At 38.9% G+C, this 14,417-nt stretch overlaps 1 protein-coding gene across 1 annotated transcript; it reads right to left on the bottom strand.

Moving 5' to 3' along the window:
• Positions 1-1,381: 1,381 nt before the first annotated feature.
• LOC108715486 (UPF0547 protein C16orf87 homolog) lies at positions 1,382-11,890 on the bottom strand. Its single transcript, XM_018260676.2, has 4 exons — positions 11,734-11,890; positions 7,092-7,188; positions 4,709-4,891; positions 1,382-1,877 (listed from the first exon to the last, which is right to left on the bottom strand). The coding sequence occupies exons 1-4, from the start codon at positions 11,767-11,769 to the stop codon at positions 1,759-1,761; spliced, it is 435 nt and encodes a 144-aa protein (XP_018116165.1). The 5' UTR covers positions 11,770-11,890; the 3' UTR covers positions 1,382-1,758.
• Between the last annotated feature and the right edge of the window lie 2,527 nt (positions 11,891-14,417).

Below are 14,417 nucleotides of genomic sequence, written 5' to 3'. Positions count from 1 at the left end.
AAACAATTGGTTTGTGCAACATTTCTATGGAATAAAGGTCCCCATACACTGAGCGATCTGCTTGTTTGGCAATGTCGCCAAATGAGCGGATCTCTCTCCGATATGCCCACCTTGAGGTGGGCAATATTGGGCTGATCCGATCGTGGGCCCTAGGGCCCAACGATCGGATCCTAACGATGCCTTAACGGGCGGTCGGATCGCGGGACCGCATCAACGAATAGATGCGGCCGCGATCCGACGGGATTTTCTGTCCCATCCGATCGAGATCTGGCCGACTTTCGGACAGATCTCGATCGGTGAAGCCCGTCGGGGGGGCCCCATACACGGGCCAATAAGCTGCCGACACGGTCTGTCAGCAGCTTTTATCGGCCCGTGTATGGCCACCTTTAGACAATAAGAACTATAGAACACACGGTGGATATTATTATATTGTGATAAAGCTTGAATCATCACAAAGCAATTCAGGTCAATATTTCATTATTTTTGAAGGAATTTAGCCAGTAACAGTATCATTTCTCAAAACAATATGAACTTAATACTTTTTTTAGATTATCGTCAATAAGGAAATCTAGGACTCCATCCAGAAGATATTGTCCAGTTAGTTTAATTTGTATTTAACTTACCTGGGCATATACTTTACATTGGCAAGATCTTCAAACAAGCGTACATAGATAGATACACTGTGCCAAATCTGAATCATCTGCTTTCTAGGGCCCCTGTGCCAACAACTGGATGATACTGGGGACCTATGGAGACCTGCTGAAAGAGCCTGATATTAGACAGGTAGGCTACTAGATGGGCCATAAGCTGCTGACTCAGTTTGGCAGAACTAACTGTTATTGGCTTGTGTATGGTAATTGTAAGTGAATAAATAGCAGCAAGGCTATGGGAAATGTTATGATATGCTCCACCACCTAAGCATTTTGACGTTCCCGCAGGGTGCTTTCTGAAAGAACATTTTGGAATAGCTTAATTTATTTTTTCATCACTACCAGTGGGGTTTTGATTTGATAATGTAGTCCAGACTCAAAAAAGAAGAGAAGAAATATCATTTGTAGGAACCAGTCTTGTAAAAGTTCAGAGAGATTTCATATGTGATATAAAGGTAAACTGATATCTTCACCCATTGCTGCTCCTTTTCATTCTCGTGGAGCTTAAAATACAGTGTTTTATTTGCAGGAACTTGATATATTCAATGTGGAGGTTCAGAGATATTCCTAAATCTTCGTGGTTACAGGCAAGACCATTATTTTAATTCAGTTTCCTTAGTGCACAGTTATAGGGTTTATGTATTTTAAAAGCATTATGCCCCTGTTGGAGTGATACCCTGCAATGATGCAAATGTAATCATTAACATACCATATCAAAGGGCACATTTTAGTGTAACAACTGTTTAATATATAAAGGTTATATAAACTATACATTAATTTATCAAAAAAAATGTAATATATAGATATACAATATATATATATATATATATATATATATATATATATCAATTTATCAAGCATTTAAATACACGTACACTGGCTGGCTGCCAGAGTGTACTACACTTCTGAAAGGGTGAAAACTGGATAATGTCCATTAAAAAAAAAAAAAAGTTTCTGTATAGCAATGCTGAATCTCTTGGCAAAAAACAGTCTTTCACGCAGAATACTCTATGGGGTTCCCCAAAGATGCAGAGTCCATGATCTGTGCTGATACAGCTAGATGGGCTTTACTTTGTATATAACATGGAGGTTGGTTCTATGGAAACAGTCAGAGTATTAGCCTTTGGTTAATAATTTTCCTGTTAATTTCAGCTAAAGCAACTGAAAACACAAACGCTTTTTCATCTGACAGGTTGGCATACATATCAACTTCTTTTTCTTGCTTTTCTAAAGAAAAAGAGAGAGGAAATATCATTCATCATTAACAATACATGGCAACTGTGGTTCTTGCATGGAAGGGGGCACAATTAAGAATGAATCACAGAGGCAGACAACACACAACTGGGAGGCTAAACAGTTGGTGGGCTGAGTGCAAGTGCAAGTGTATGCACGTTAGTAAAGATACAATGTGGGAGACAGGTGCTCATCAACATCTGACTTTTATCCTCAACGAAGTTTAAACTGTATTCAATTTCAAACTAATATAAACAGGCAAGCTGACTCAAGTGTCCCCATTTAGCACTAGAACTTGTAGAATCAACGCATATATATGAAGGGACTTAATCGTGGGGCAGCAAATCAAGTTAAATCATTATAAATAATAATTGAAAAGGAAAACAACTAAGAATAGAAAATATTTATTTCAGATTCTGCCATTAAATAAAATAAGGAAAAAATGGCATATTATGTATTTTGATATAAAGTGAACATATACTCCCCATAAACCAAGACAACATTTCTCAGAGTGCTTTTCTGAAGACTTTTGGGGTTATGTAATTAAAGGCACTAAGTTTGCCCAGGGGCAGTAACCTATAGCAACCAATCAGCAGGTAGAATTTCCTGGTCACATGTTTAAACGCAAACATCTTATTGGTTGCTACTGGTTACTGCTCCTGGGCAAACTTAGTGCCTTTTATTACATGTGGGGGTTTGTATATTATCTCTTTTTTTTTTTTAAATCAACATTAGCAGCTTTTATACTGCTGATAACATGAATATCATGAATAGGCAAGCCCTCATATGTTCTATCCATGTGGTAATGAACAAAGTCTAATAGAACAAAACAGAATTCTAAGCAACTTTGCAATATATATTCATTACAATATTTATATGGTTTTTAAGTTATTAGTATGAATTGCAGTTTAAAGCAGTGTTTGTCTGTCCCTTTCTATTCTCTGCCCTGATGGCTCAGACTGTAGAAACAATGTAAGACAAGGCAGTTGATTAACAGACCCGTGCTGGCTTGGGAACTAAGAATTTTGCAACACTGTTTAAAAAGTAACAACCTGGAGTTAAGCAAATGCTACTTTCAAAAAGCAATTGTTTTTACAAATAACTTAAAACGGCTGAAATTTTTCAGTTCATGAAAAGTATATTGGAAAGTTGCATAGAATAATTTATTTTATTAGCCAGATTGTAATTTAGGAGTGTACTTGCCCTTTAAGATACTGATGTCTGTTTTCCAGTTCTATTGCTTCTGTCACACTGTGATTTAGTGATAGTGATAGAATTGAGCGCAGAAGCATCAAACAATGCTTTCTGCATTAGTAAGAAATGTTTGCCATTCACTTGGACAGAGCAGAAAAGAGATCATTTTCATCATGCTAGTACTGGTGATATGAAACTAAAGGTGGCCATACACGGGCCGATAAAAGCTGCCGACAGACCATGTTGGCATCTTATTGGCCCGTGTATGGGCCCCCCCCGACGGCTTTCGTCGGATGGGACGAAAAATCCCATAGGATTGCGGCCACATCTATTCGTTGATGCGGTCCCGCAATCCAACCTCCCTTTACTATTCGTTAGGATCCAATCATTTGGCCCTAGGGCCCACAATCGGATCAGCCCGTTCCTCAAGGTGGGCATATCGGGGAGAGATCCGCTCGTTTGGCGACAAATGAGCGGATCTCTCCGTGTATGGCCACCTTAAGGATGGACCGAATCCACTATTTTGGATTTGGCCGAACCCCAGAATCCTTTGCGAAAGATTCGGCCGAACCAAATCCTAATTTGCATATGCAAATTAGGGGTAGAAAGGGGGAAAAAATTTGACTTCCTTGTTTTGTGACAGTCACGCAATTTCCCTCCGCCCCTAATTTGCATATGCAAATTAGGGTTCGGATTCCTAGATGAAACCTTATTGAAAAATTTATTTTACTTGCAAAAGTATACTCCTAGTAAATCACATTACATTATATGTAATGGAAGTAAAAAGCCATTTAGTATAATTAAATTGCAGCATGCATGTGGCGGCAGCTTTATTATGGCTACTGCCCTATCAACTACTGTGGTGGCTAGAACTGTGGCAAATTGTACAACCTGTAAGTAGCTTCCTTTCAAATCCAGCTTTTGAGAGTTTTTTTTTCTCACTTATTGGGTCTATATCATAAATGGTCTAAAGCTTGCTACTGGAATTCCAGCTTACAAACCAAAATTTGATAAAGAGGCCCACACAACACAGAAACCCCAAATATACCCATCACATTTACGTATGAATAAATGCAATTTTCTATGCCGAGATCCAGCTGTTTTAACAGTTCTTCTCTTTCTGCATCATTTGAAATTCTGGCAGGGAAGGAGGGACTAAACACTGATGTAAAAAATTGTAACAACTTCTTCACAGTTTACAGACAGCATGCAGGAACTACATAACCCACAATGCATTGCACTATGATGTTCTGTTCCTTATTGAAATCACATGTGCAGGGAATTGTGGGATTTGGAGGATGCAGGCTGAGGACAGCAGGATGTTGATACAAAGTAACAGTAGTCAGCCATCTCAGCAAAGTAGTCAGAGAGATCAGGGAATTGTTTCAAACCATTAAAAATCATGAAAAGTCTGCATATTTTTTAACTGATGTATATTGCAAACGTGAAGTTGCTTGAAATTAAGTTAACTTTTCAAAAAGCATAAGTTATGTTTCTGTGGAGTTCCCCGTTAAGTAACGTTGTAATGAGTAGGAATGTTTTTATTTTAATTAAATAACCCTACAAACTGGATGCACTTTCCTTTTAATAGAAGAGACAGATTTAACATCTGTTGAGAAATTATCTTCTACCTTTCTCTTCTTCTTGCTTTTTTGTTGTTGCTGTTTTTGGTCGGCCTCTTCCCCGTCTTGATGCTTCAGACTGGCTGTTAGATCGTGATCTTTTCCTGTTCTCTAAATCTCTATTTACTGTAGTGTGTATTCTCTCTCTTTTGATCCGCTCAGTTCGACGTCTTTTTGGATCTGATCGATTTTCTAAATAAAAAAGGGACGAATAGGAAGCTGCCTTTAACTGCACTGTAACCAAAACAACGTAGTGTGACCAGTGTGTAATTGAGGACAGCTGTACTCAAAATACAAATGTGAAATATATTTTAAAGGTGACAATACAAGTCCCAACAATGGGCCTGCCCAAAAAACTCAATAACAAAATCACAGCACCATCTTTTTTAAGATTATACACAATTTGGATGGTGCTGTGATTTTGTTATTGAATTATCTAGCAAGTTGGAGTGGACAACCTTGCACGTGCACCTGTCTATCGAGCTTGTGGTTTGGGTGAGTGCTGACCAATTGTTCCAGTCTGCCCAAAAAAATGCAAAATATCGATTAGGCAGATGGGTGAAATCAGCTAGGCCAAGCATTCAAAACAACAGCAAATGCAGGCTGCAGGGTGAGGACCACATTAAAGGAGAACTAAACCCTAGAAATTAATAGGGCTAAAAATACCATGTTTTACATAATGAACTTATTGCACCAGATTAAAGTTTCAGCTTCTCAATAACAGCAATGATCCAGGTCTTCAAACTTGTCACAGGGGGTCACCATCTTGGAAAGTGTCTGCGACACTTACATGCTCAGTGGGCTCTGAGCAGCTATTGAGAAGCTAAGCTTAGGGGTCGTCACAAATTATCAAGCAGAAAATGAGGTTGGCCTGTAATATAAGCTGATGCTACAGGGCTGATTATTAAATTCTGATGCTAGTTGTACTGGTTTCTGTGCTCCCATGTAGTAATTATCCATATTAATTACTATTCAGCTTTATACTGTGACATTTATATTCTATGTGTACTGTATATTTTGAGTCGGTCCCTAAGCTCAGTAAGTGACAACAGCACAGAGCATGTGCAGTGAATCAGCAGAAAAGAAGATGGGGAGCTACTGGGGCATCTTTGGAGACACATATCTTCCCTGCTAAAGGGATGCGGTTGCCTTGGGCTGGTACGAAGCAAAAAACAAAATGTACATCATTTCTAGCTACTTCTTTAGTTTAACTTTCCTTTTCCTTTAACAAGCCTATGCAGTTCTTGCTCTACAGCCTGAATTTGCTGTCATTGTGACTGGATTGTTTGTTCTAGCTGATTTGAACCACCTGAAGGTGGGCATATGGGGGAAATGTTATGTTGTCTGGCATGGTATTTATTATGATGTATAAATCATTAAAGCCACGCTAATGCTATAATTTAGAACTTATGATATTTACAATTACAATTTACAAACTCTTACACACCCTCTTCATCCCTGCTCCCAAGTATCCCTTGTGCCACACTCAGTGAGCGCATTTGCAGTACAGTTATTTTCAGACTTAACTATACTGTGCACGTACCCAGCAAGGAATGTGTGGGAGCAAAGAGAATAGGAGCACCCTGATGAAAAGTCCTTTGGACCTGCGAGTTTCTTAAAAGAAGAATAATGGTGGCCCGGGAAAACAAATTTGGATTCTTGGAGGGTGCTGAAAAATTGGAACCTCCGTATAATTTTTTCTTTCGCTCTCTTTAATCAAAGGAATGCTTAGTGTATTTCAATACAGTTACTCAATTTTGTCATTGGGTGCTAAATAACACAGCACTGTTACAATTTGTGTAAAAATGGAAACTTACAGTAAGTTTACAAAGGGTAGTATTGGAGAGAAAAACATTTCTCACTTTTTTCTGAAAACCACTCTGACCAAATCTGCACAGACCCCCCCCCCTCCATTTATTAATAATTTTCATAATTCATGTGGAAAAAGTCACGATAAAATTATTATAAAACCCTACTATTTTTATTTTGGATTTTGCACTCAAAACCTACGATTTTTTCATAAAATCGCCCCAAAAGCTAAGATTTTTTGGAAACCCAGCACAACTATCTTAGATTGTTAATGAGACCAGTTGCGCTGGTTTTCTGAAAAAAATCGTAGCTTTTGGAGCGGTTTATGAAAAAATCGTAGAAAATTTATGAAAATTATTAATAAATCGGGGGGGGGGGTCCGTGCAGATTTAGTCAGAGTGGTTTTCAGAAAAAAGGGATACTTGGGAGCAGGGATGAAGAGGTTGTGTAAGAATGTAAGTTGTATTTGTTTTCTCCGAAAAAAAAAAAGGTATTTTCCCTTTTAAAAGTCTGACTAGGAGTTTAATAAACAACCCCCTAAATGTTATAAGCATGGTTTAGACATCTACAAAGAAGTGGTAACCTGATGTAGGAGGTAATCTCTGCGACTGCTTTGCATGTAGAAGTTTTCGGCTTATAAATATATATCCACAAGGGCAGGATTTGCAGGCAACGGGAACCTAAAGAGTAAACAGTACATTTAGCACAAGGCTTGCCAAATTGAAATATTAAAAATGCTTGTTTTTATTTTTGTTTGCTTTATTTATCCAAAGTTTTGGTTATTTTTTTAGTTGCTCTTCATCCAGTATTAGTCTTGCTGAACAGCCATTGCTCCTTAATACCTTCTAGAAGGCTACTATTGTGTTTATCCTATTACAATAAACCCAGAGAAGGTGTGGCGTGGCAGGCAAGGGGGTTTGCACAATAGAAGGGGACCTTAATGGCACAAGGGACACATTCATGGTATCATAGGTATTCCTTTGTACTTTGTCTACGTGACAAAGGAAGTGGGCTACAACCCATGACATGCGCACGTGGACACTGGCATGTTTTGGAGCAGACAGCACTGCTATTTATTGCCTACCTACCAATACTATTTTCCACGAAAACACAAAGGGAACTAAACAAGTCAAATATTTTTTTGACACAACCATTGATTTGTTCATAATTTCCCTTTTGTGCAGTGTTTTGATAATAGCATCGTACTATAAAAGGCCAGATCCAATTGTCAGAGCAAGTAAATAGCATTATGAAAGGAAACCAGGACTGTAGTTGTGTCTTCTGACGTCAATACCTGACCACGGAATAAATGTTTCCCATCTGTTTCGTTGCTCATAGCATTTTGGAATAATTTACACAGGATCCAGAAGCAAGTTCAATTTGTTAATAATTATAAATCAAAGTTTACCTATATAACACAATTTAGTATACAGGTATGGAATCCATTACCTTTAAACCCATTATCCAGAAATCTCCAAATTACTGAAGGACTGTCTCCCATAAATTCCATCTTATCCAAATAATACAGATTTTAAAAAAAAATTATTTCCTTTTTCTCTGTAATAATAATAATAATAATAATAATAATAATAATAAAAATAAAAATAAAACATTGCCTTGTACTTGATCCAACTAATTCCTTATTGGAAGCAAAACCAAATTATTTAATGTTTACATGATTTTCTAGTAGACTAAAGTTATGAAGATCCAAATTATAGAAAGATATGTTATCCGGAAAAACCCAAGGTCCCAAGCATTCTGGATAACAGGTCCCATACCTGTAAAAATCAATTTTAAGAGACTAAAAAAAATGAGTCCCTTATACTTGAATTACACCCATAGTTTCTCAAGCAGCAAAATTGAGCTTAGTACTAAATGGTTAATTACATGATTTCACCATTACTATAATTCCCAAGCTGAGGGGTGGGCCCTCCAATTGGGACCTAAAGGGGGCACTGACACAAGGCCAGTTAAATTTGTGGGCAATATGCTGCAATTGTTTGTGTCTGAGACACATTCAAAATACAATACAATGAAGAAATGCACATTGGCCTCAAAAATTCAGTTGAGTTTCAAAAATACATTTGATGTACTCATACTTTTCAGCAAATGCACATTTTTTAAGCCCTCAGAAACAGACAAATAGATACACCATGTTAGTTTAGACTTTTAACACCATTTAACGTGTAAAAAACAATTGGTGATCAGGGCCCCCTATAAGTTAAAAAAAAACATTTGCGACCAGGGCCCACCATAAGTTTTTTTTTTTTTAAAAAAAAACCATTGGTGTTCAGGGGCCCCCTGCAAGTAAAAAAAAAATTGATGGCCTGACCCCCCCCCACAAGTTATAAAAAGCCATTGGTGATCAGGGGCCCCCCTGCAAGTAAAAAAAAAAATTGGCCAGATCCCCCCAAAGTTTTAAAAAAAATTGCTTGCCAGGGTTTAGTGTCTAAGGGGGGGCCCGGCCATGCTCCACTTACTTGTACCCTCGTGGTCCTTCAAGAATAAGTCCCGGTAAAGCTGTACAGGGATTTGATAAGGGAGTCCAATCCCAATGCAGATTTACCGGAACTTATACTTAAAGGTTTCTCTTAATAGGAGAAAATCTTCTGTGCACAGAGCTGCTGCTGAAAGCAGGGGGGTCCGGCTAATCAAGTAAGTGAAGCATGGCCAGGCCCCCCCCTTAGACACAAAATCCTGCGGGTCGGGGACAACTGTCCCCCCTGTGACCCCCTGATGGTGGCCCTGCCAGGAAGTCCCTATAAGAACGCAGAGAATTTCCTAGTTGCTTGTGTGATATAAAAATGAAGAAGTGCTATAGTGAGTATACCATAAAGTATATTGCTGACTTATATATTTCTATACAAAAACACACAGCTGAACAAACCACTAATCAGCCATTTGCCACATACATTTTAGAGAGAGCTGATAACATTGTCCCTTTAAAACTATTCACCTATAAATTCAAGGCGAGCACATCAAAAATGCACTATAAATCCCTGTGCTTTAATAATGGCATACAATAAAACATACAGAAAGGGATTAGCACTGCATATACAGAAGCCTTTTAATGCAATATCCAACCAGTACTAAAAATTCTACACCTATAAAAAACAATAAAATAGGAGATAAAAATATAAGCTGTTTGTAGTAATATAATAATTCATTTCTGCTTTGAAATTAAAAACATTTGGCTTCAACTGGGAACATTAAAGAAATACATCATCAAAAATAAACAATTGACATAGGGAGGCACATTTATCAAGTGTCGAATTCCGAATTCATGGGAGTTTTTTAAACTCCCTTAAATTCAAATGAATTCGAAATTCGACTTGGAGAAATGTATTAATAAAATCGAATTATTAAAACTCAAACTCATTTAAACAACCTGAAAACTTGAATCAAATTTGATTCGAATTCAATCAAATTTGATTCGAGTTTTTTCTCCGAAAAAAACTTGAATGTCAGGAAGGCTGCAAACATCTCCAAATTGATCCCTGGACCTCTCCGATTGATTTAAACAGTAATTGGGCAGGCTTTGTATGTCGAATAGTCAAATTCTTAAAGGGCCAGAGTATGATAAATCTCAAAAATCAAATTTGAACTTTTTTTAAAAAAACTCAAATTGAGTTTGGATAATTCCCTAGTCTAATTCGACAGTTTGTACCATAAAAAAAAGGTCTTGGATAGCAGTTTGCATCTGACTACTCATGTGAAAATTGTATATAATCCTGGCCAGGAAACTTAAGGGCTCTTACACATGAGCGTTCTGACCTGCGCTCCCCTGCGTTCCGTTTTTTGGCGTTCAGCCGCAGGGGAGCGCAGGAATAGACGCAAGTCATTATTTGAAATGGGGCTGTACTCACTCAGGCGCGTGTAGGCGCCGAACGCAGGAAAAATGCAGCATGTTGCGTCTGAACCTGCGTTCGGCGCCTACACGCGCCTGAGTGAGTACAGCCCCATTTCAAATAATGACTTGCGTCTATTCCTGCGCTCCCCTGCGGCTGAACGCCAAAAAATGGAACGCAGGGGAGCGCAGGTCAGAACGCTCATGTGTAAGAGCCCTTAAAGTGATACTGACACTAAAATGTTTCTTTTCAAAAAAATGAATCTACATTAAAAGTTACCTATAGGTCTTGTTTTTCACGGATAGTTCTGCTTTTGTAAGTAATTATTACTTTACGTTCCTAAACCTGACAGTTTTGCCAACCTGACTGTCCCTTCTCAGCCTGTCAGTAAGACTTTCTAATGCTAACGGACTCCTGCTGCACAAATATGGCAGCCCCCTCATAGAGGAACATAGAGGTAAGAAAAGTAATGTAAAAGCATCAGGCAAATACTTTTATGGCAAAATTCTAAATATCATGTTTTGATAGATATAAAAAAAAAAAAAGATTATTTTCTGGTGTCAGTATCTCTTTAAAATCAAAGGGGATGTGTTTAATTGTGGATATGCGTGTTCTTGATGACCGAAAGCTGGAGTTCAATTATTGAACTTGGGTTATGGGAATAAAATATAATCAAAAAGTCACAGTGTCCCATAATACCCTGCTGGTGCCAGGCCACCCCACACTAAACCATGTATTCTGTAGTGACAAAACAGAGGGTGTCACATGGGATCCATTATCCAGAAAGCTTTGAAAGACAGGAATGACACTTCCTATTAGTGGTATTTAATATTCAGTCCTTCATGCCTGATTGATTTGCTGTGCGATAATAAGAAACTTGATAACCAAGCTATTAAAATCCACGTTCAAGGCAAAACAATCCTATTTTTTTTTTCTTTTAATTTATAGCTAAATAGTATTTTACTAGGCTTCATCTTCACATCCCATACCTGATTGGTTAGAAATGACAGGACAGAGATGCCCTAGCCCAATGACAAGCCGTGACTATAATAAGGAGAGCATTGTCAGTGCACCCATGTGCCAACACTCACAGCACAAACCATGAACAGAAAGCATCTGGCTTATCAGCTCACACATGAAGCAGCAGCAGCAGCAGCACGTTCCACGCCGATTTAAAGAAGGGGAAGAAACTATGGTAACTGCAAGATGTTTGTGATCATGCCTATAATTAGTGAGACTAGTGTAAATCAGTGTTATACTAACAAACTGGAATCATAACATACATTTTATATAAATAAAATATAATTGGGCTTAGCGCATATCCCACACCCCCATACTGCATAATAAGGCTTGCCAAGGGCTAGTACCACTTCTCACCTGTTGGTCACACTGCGGACACGACTTGGTGGCCATTTTTTACTCTCTTGGCTCTGTATTAGGACAGGCGCCTCCCTCTTCGCGCGTCTCCGGCGCTCGCTCCCGCCCCACCTACATATCTTGGCAGCAGAAGCCGCCCTCGCTCGAAAGATGACGTTTTAATTTTTTAGCTATTGACTGAGCTAAGCCACGCCCCTAGTTGGTGTAGCCTTTCCAGTGCGTCATAGCGGGTGTTGCAATGGGCGGATATTGGCCCAGCGAATAAAAAAGAATCAGTTGGGTGGGCGTGCGCAAGGTCATGGCCAAATTCCTTGAATTCTCGTAACTGTATTATAATAATAGCAGAGCCGGACAGGCACCGGAAAAAAATGTGATGTAATAATATTGTCTTAAAGGGGGTTGTTCACCTTCCAACACTTTTTTCAGTTCAGTTGGTTTCAGATAGTTCAACAGAAATAAAGACTTTTTCCAATTACTTTCTGCTTTCTATATGTGACCATTTTTCTAATATTGAAGTGTAAGTCTAATTTTTCACCTTTCTAAAGCAGCTCTGGGTGGGGGGGTCGCCGACCCTCCAAACTGTTCTAAATTCATAGATACATAGTTAGTTACATAGTTAAATTGGGTTGAAAAAAGACAAAGTCCATCAAGCAGGTCCGGACTGAGAATTAAAATAGGCCCTGGCATTTCATGTACACAGAGGCCCAATCAGCCTACACAGAGGCCCAAACAACCTCCACCAGCCGTCTAAATACTGCCTTTCTATGGCATTTGCCAGAACCCACAGATTGCCAGTCCGGGCCTGCCATCAAGTTCAACCCCTCCAAATGAAAACCCAGCATCCATACACACACCCCTCCCTACATTCACATAAATTATATATACCCATATCTATACTAACTATAGCGTTTAGTATCACAATAGCCTTTGATATTATAGCGACATTTACTTGATACAGTTCTTATCTTTGTCCTTGCTGAGCAGAATCACTGGGGTTTTCATTAAAGGGGAACTCCACAAAAACATAACTTAAGCTTTTTGAAAAGTAAAAATAATTTCAACCAACTTTGAAATATAGATCAATTGAAAAATATGCAGACTTTTCATGATTTTTAATGGTTGCCTAAGCCTAACCCCTTGCTCTTCTGCTGATCTTTGTGACTACTTTGTTGAGCTGGCATATGCCCTGCTTCAAAACCTCAGTCAAGGAGGTGCTCAGTGCATACTAGTGATGAGCAGGTCAGAAAACACACAACCTGCACCCAATCCTAACCCACAAAATGTTGTCATCGTACGCTTCACCCATCCCATACCCATGTCTTCTCGCTGTATATTCTACTTCTGTGCGTGCCTCTGGTTCCAAGACAGGGAATCTTCAAGAGCAGTGTAGGAGTGTACTTCCCAACAGGGCCCCATCAGAATTTGTGGGGCCCTGTACAACTACATTTTCTGAGCCGCCCTACAAGTACAAAAAAAACATTGGTGGTGTGGCCCCGATACAAGTAAAAAAAAAAACTCTTGGTGGCTTGGCCCCCCCAAGTAAAAAAGACATTGGTGGTGTGGCCCCCCTACAAGTAAAAAAACTCTTGGTGGCTAGGCCCCCCTCAAAGTAAAAAAAAACATTGGTGGCCAGGGACCCGTACAAGTAAAAAAAAAAAACATTGGTGTCCAGGGTCCCCCAAGTATTTTAGATGCAGAGTTTTTTTTCCAGAGGCATAGGGGCAGTCGGGGATCCACATCCCTAAACTGAGATCAGGTGGTGATGACTGTCTGTAATTTTTTAAAAAGGGCAATTGAGTAGGTTCATTGGGTAATTAAATCTGGAAATATATTCCAGAAGTACTTACTAATGTATATTTTTCTCACATAACCAGCAATATATAATATGGAATATTGCACAGGCCTGGACTAGCAATCTGTGGATTCTGGTAAAAGCCAGAGGGGCTGCTGTAAGATGCCTTATAGTCACTCATAATTGGCCATGTGGGAGTTGTTTGGGCCTCTGTCTGTATGTAAGGATATTAGAAATTACAGAGGTGTTCCATGTCATAAGACAGTGTTTTTATTCAGCTCTATGGAGCTATAAGGTGACTTTTAATACCTTCTTTACAGTCATGGGACTCCTCTGTGACCTCTATTATTATATTTTACAAGACGATGCCAATGTTTGGGATATATTTAGTAATGATTTGCATGCCTTTGATGGGCTGCAGGGGAACGCTACACCGCTACAAGTGAAAATATACTAATACAGAGTTGAACTGGAGTGTCCGGGGCCCACAGGGCTACAACCTCAAGGAACATAATGCCATTATCGTGTCACAGAGAGCAGTCAGCAGACCCGATTGGTGGAGTCACTAGATTTTTTCCCAGGGGTTCCGAAGGCCAAGTTTGACTCTGGACTAATGCTTGGGCAATTTTGCCAAGAGACCCATTATCCAGACCCACAAGAAGCAATACTCCATATTAGGGTACAATATTAAACCTGGGTATTTCATTATATAAATCATGTGATTGTATTGTCCTTATCCATCACTGTAACTTTAGAATTGAATTTAGAATTTTCAAGTTAACTAATTTAATTCTAACTACTAAACGTGTTGTAGGATACTATGGAAATGTAACTGGAGCTGCTATTGTAACTGAAGCTTTGCATTGCTTTGGCAGCCAACTAAATGTAGGGG

This window comes from Xenopus laevis, chromosome 4S (assembly GCF_017654675.1).
Source record: "Xenopus laevis strain J_2021 chromosome 4S, Xenopus_laevis_v10.1, whole genome shotgun sequence".
NCBI classification, from domain to species: Eukaryota; Metazoa; Chordata; class Amphibia; order Anura; family Pipidae; genus Xenopus; species Xenopus laevis.
This window is presented reverse-complemented; position numbering and strand designations above follow the sequence as displayed.

What these genes read in the sequence shown, in the direction of transcription:
- LOC108715486 (XM_018260676.2), bottom strand. Translation starts at nt 11,769, where the DNA reads ATGGCCACCAAGTCGTGTCCGCAGTGTGACCAACAG. An exon ending in GAGATTACCTCCTACATCAG is followed by an intron (nt 4,892 to 7,091) that starts GTTACCACTTCT and finishes TTTTTTATTTAG; the next exon opens with AAAATCGATCAGATCCAAAA. An exon ending in AAAGCAAGAAGAAGAGAAAG is followed by an intron (nt 1,878 to 4,708) that starts GTAGAAGATAAT and finishes CTTTTTCTTTAG; the next exon opens with AAAAGCAAGAAAAAGAAGTT.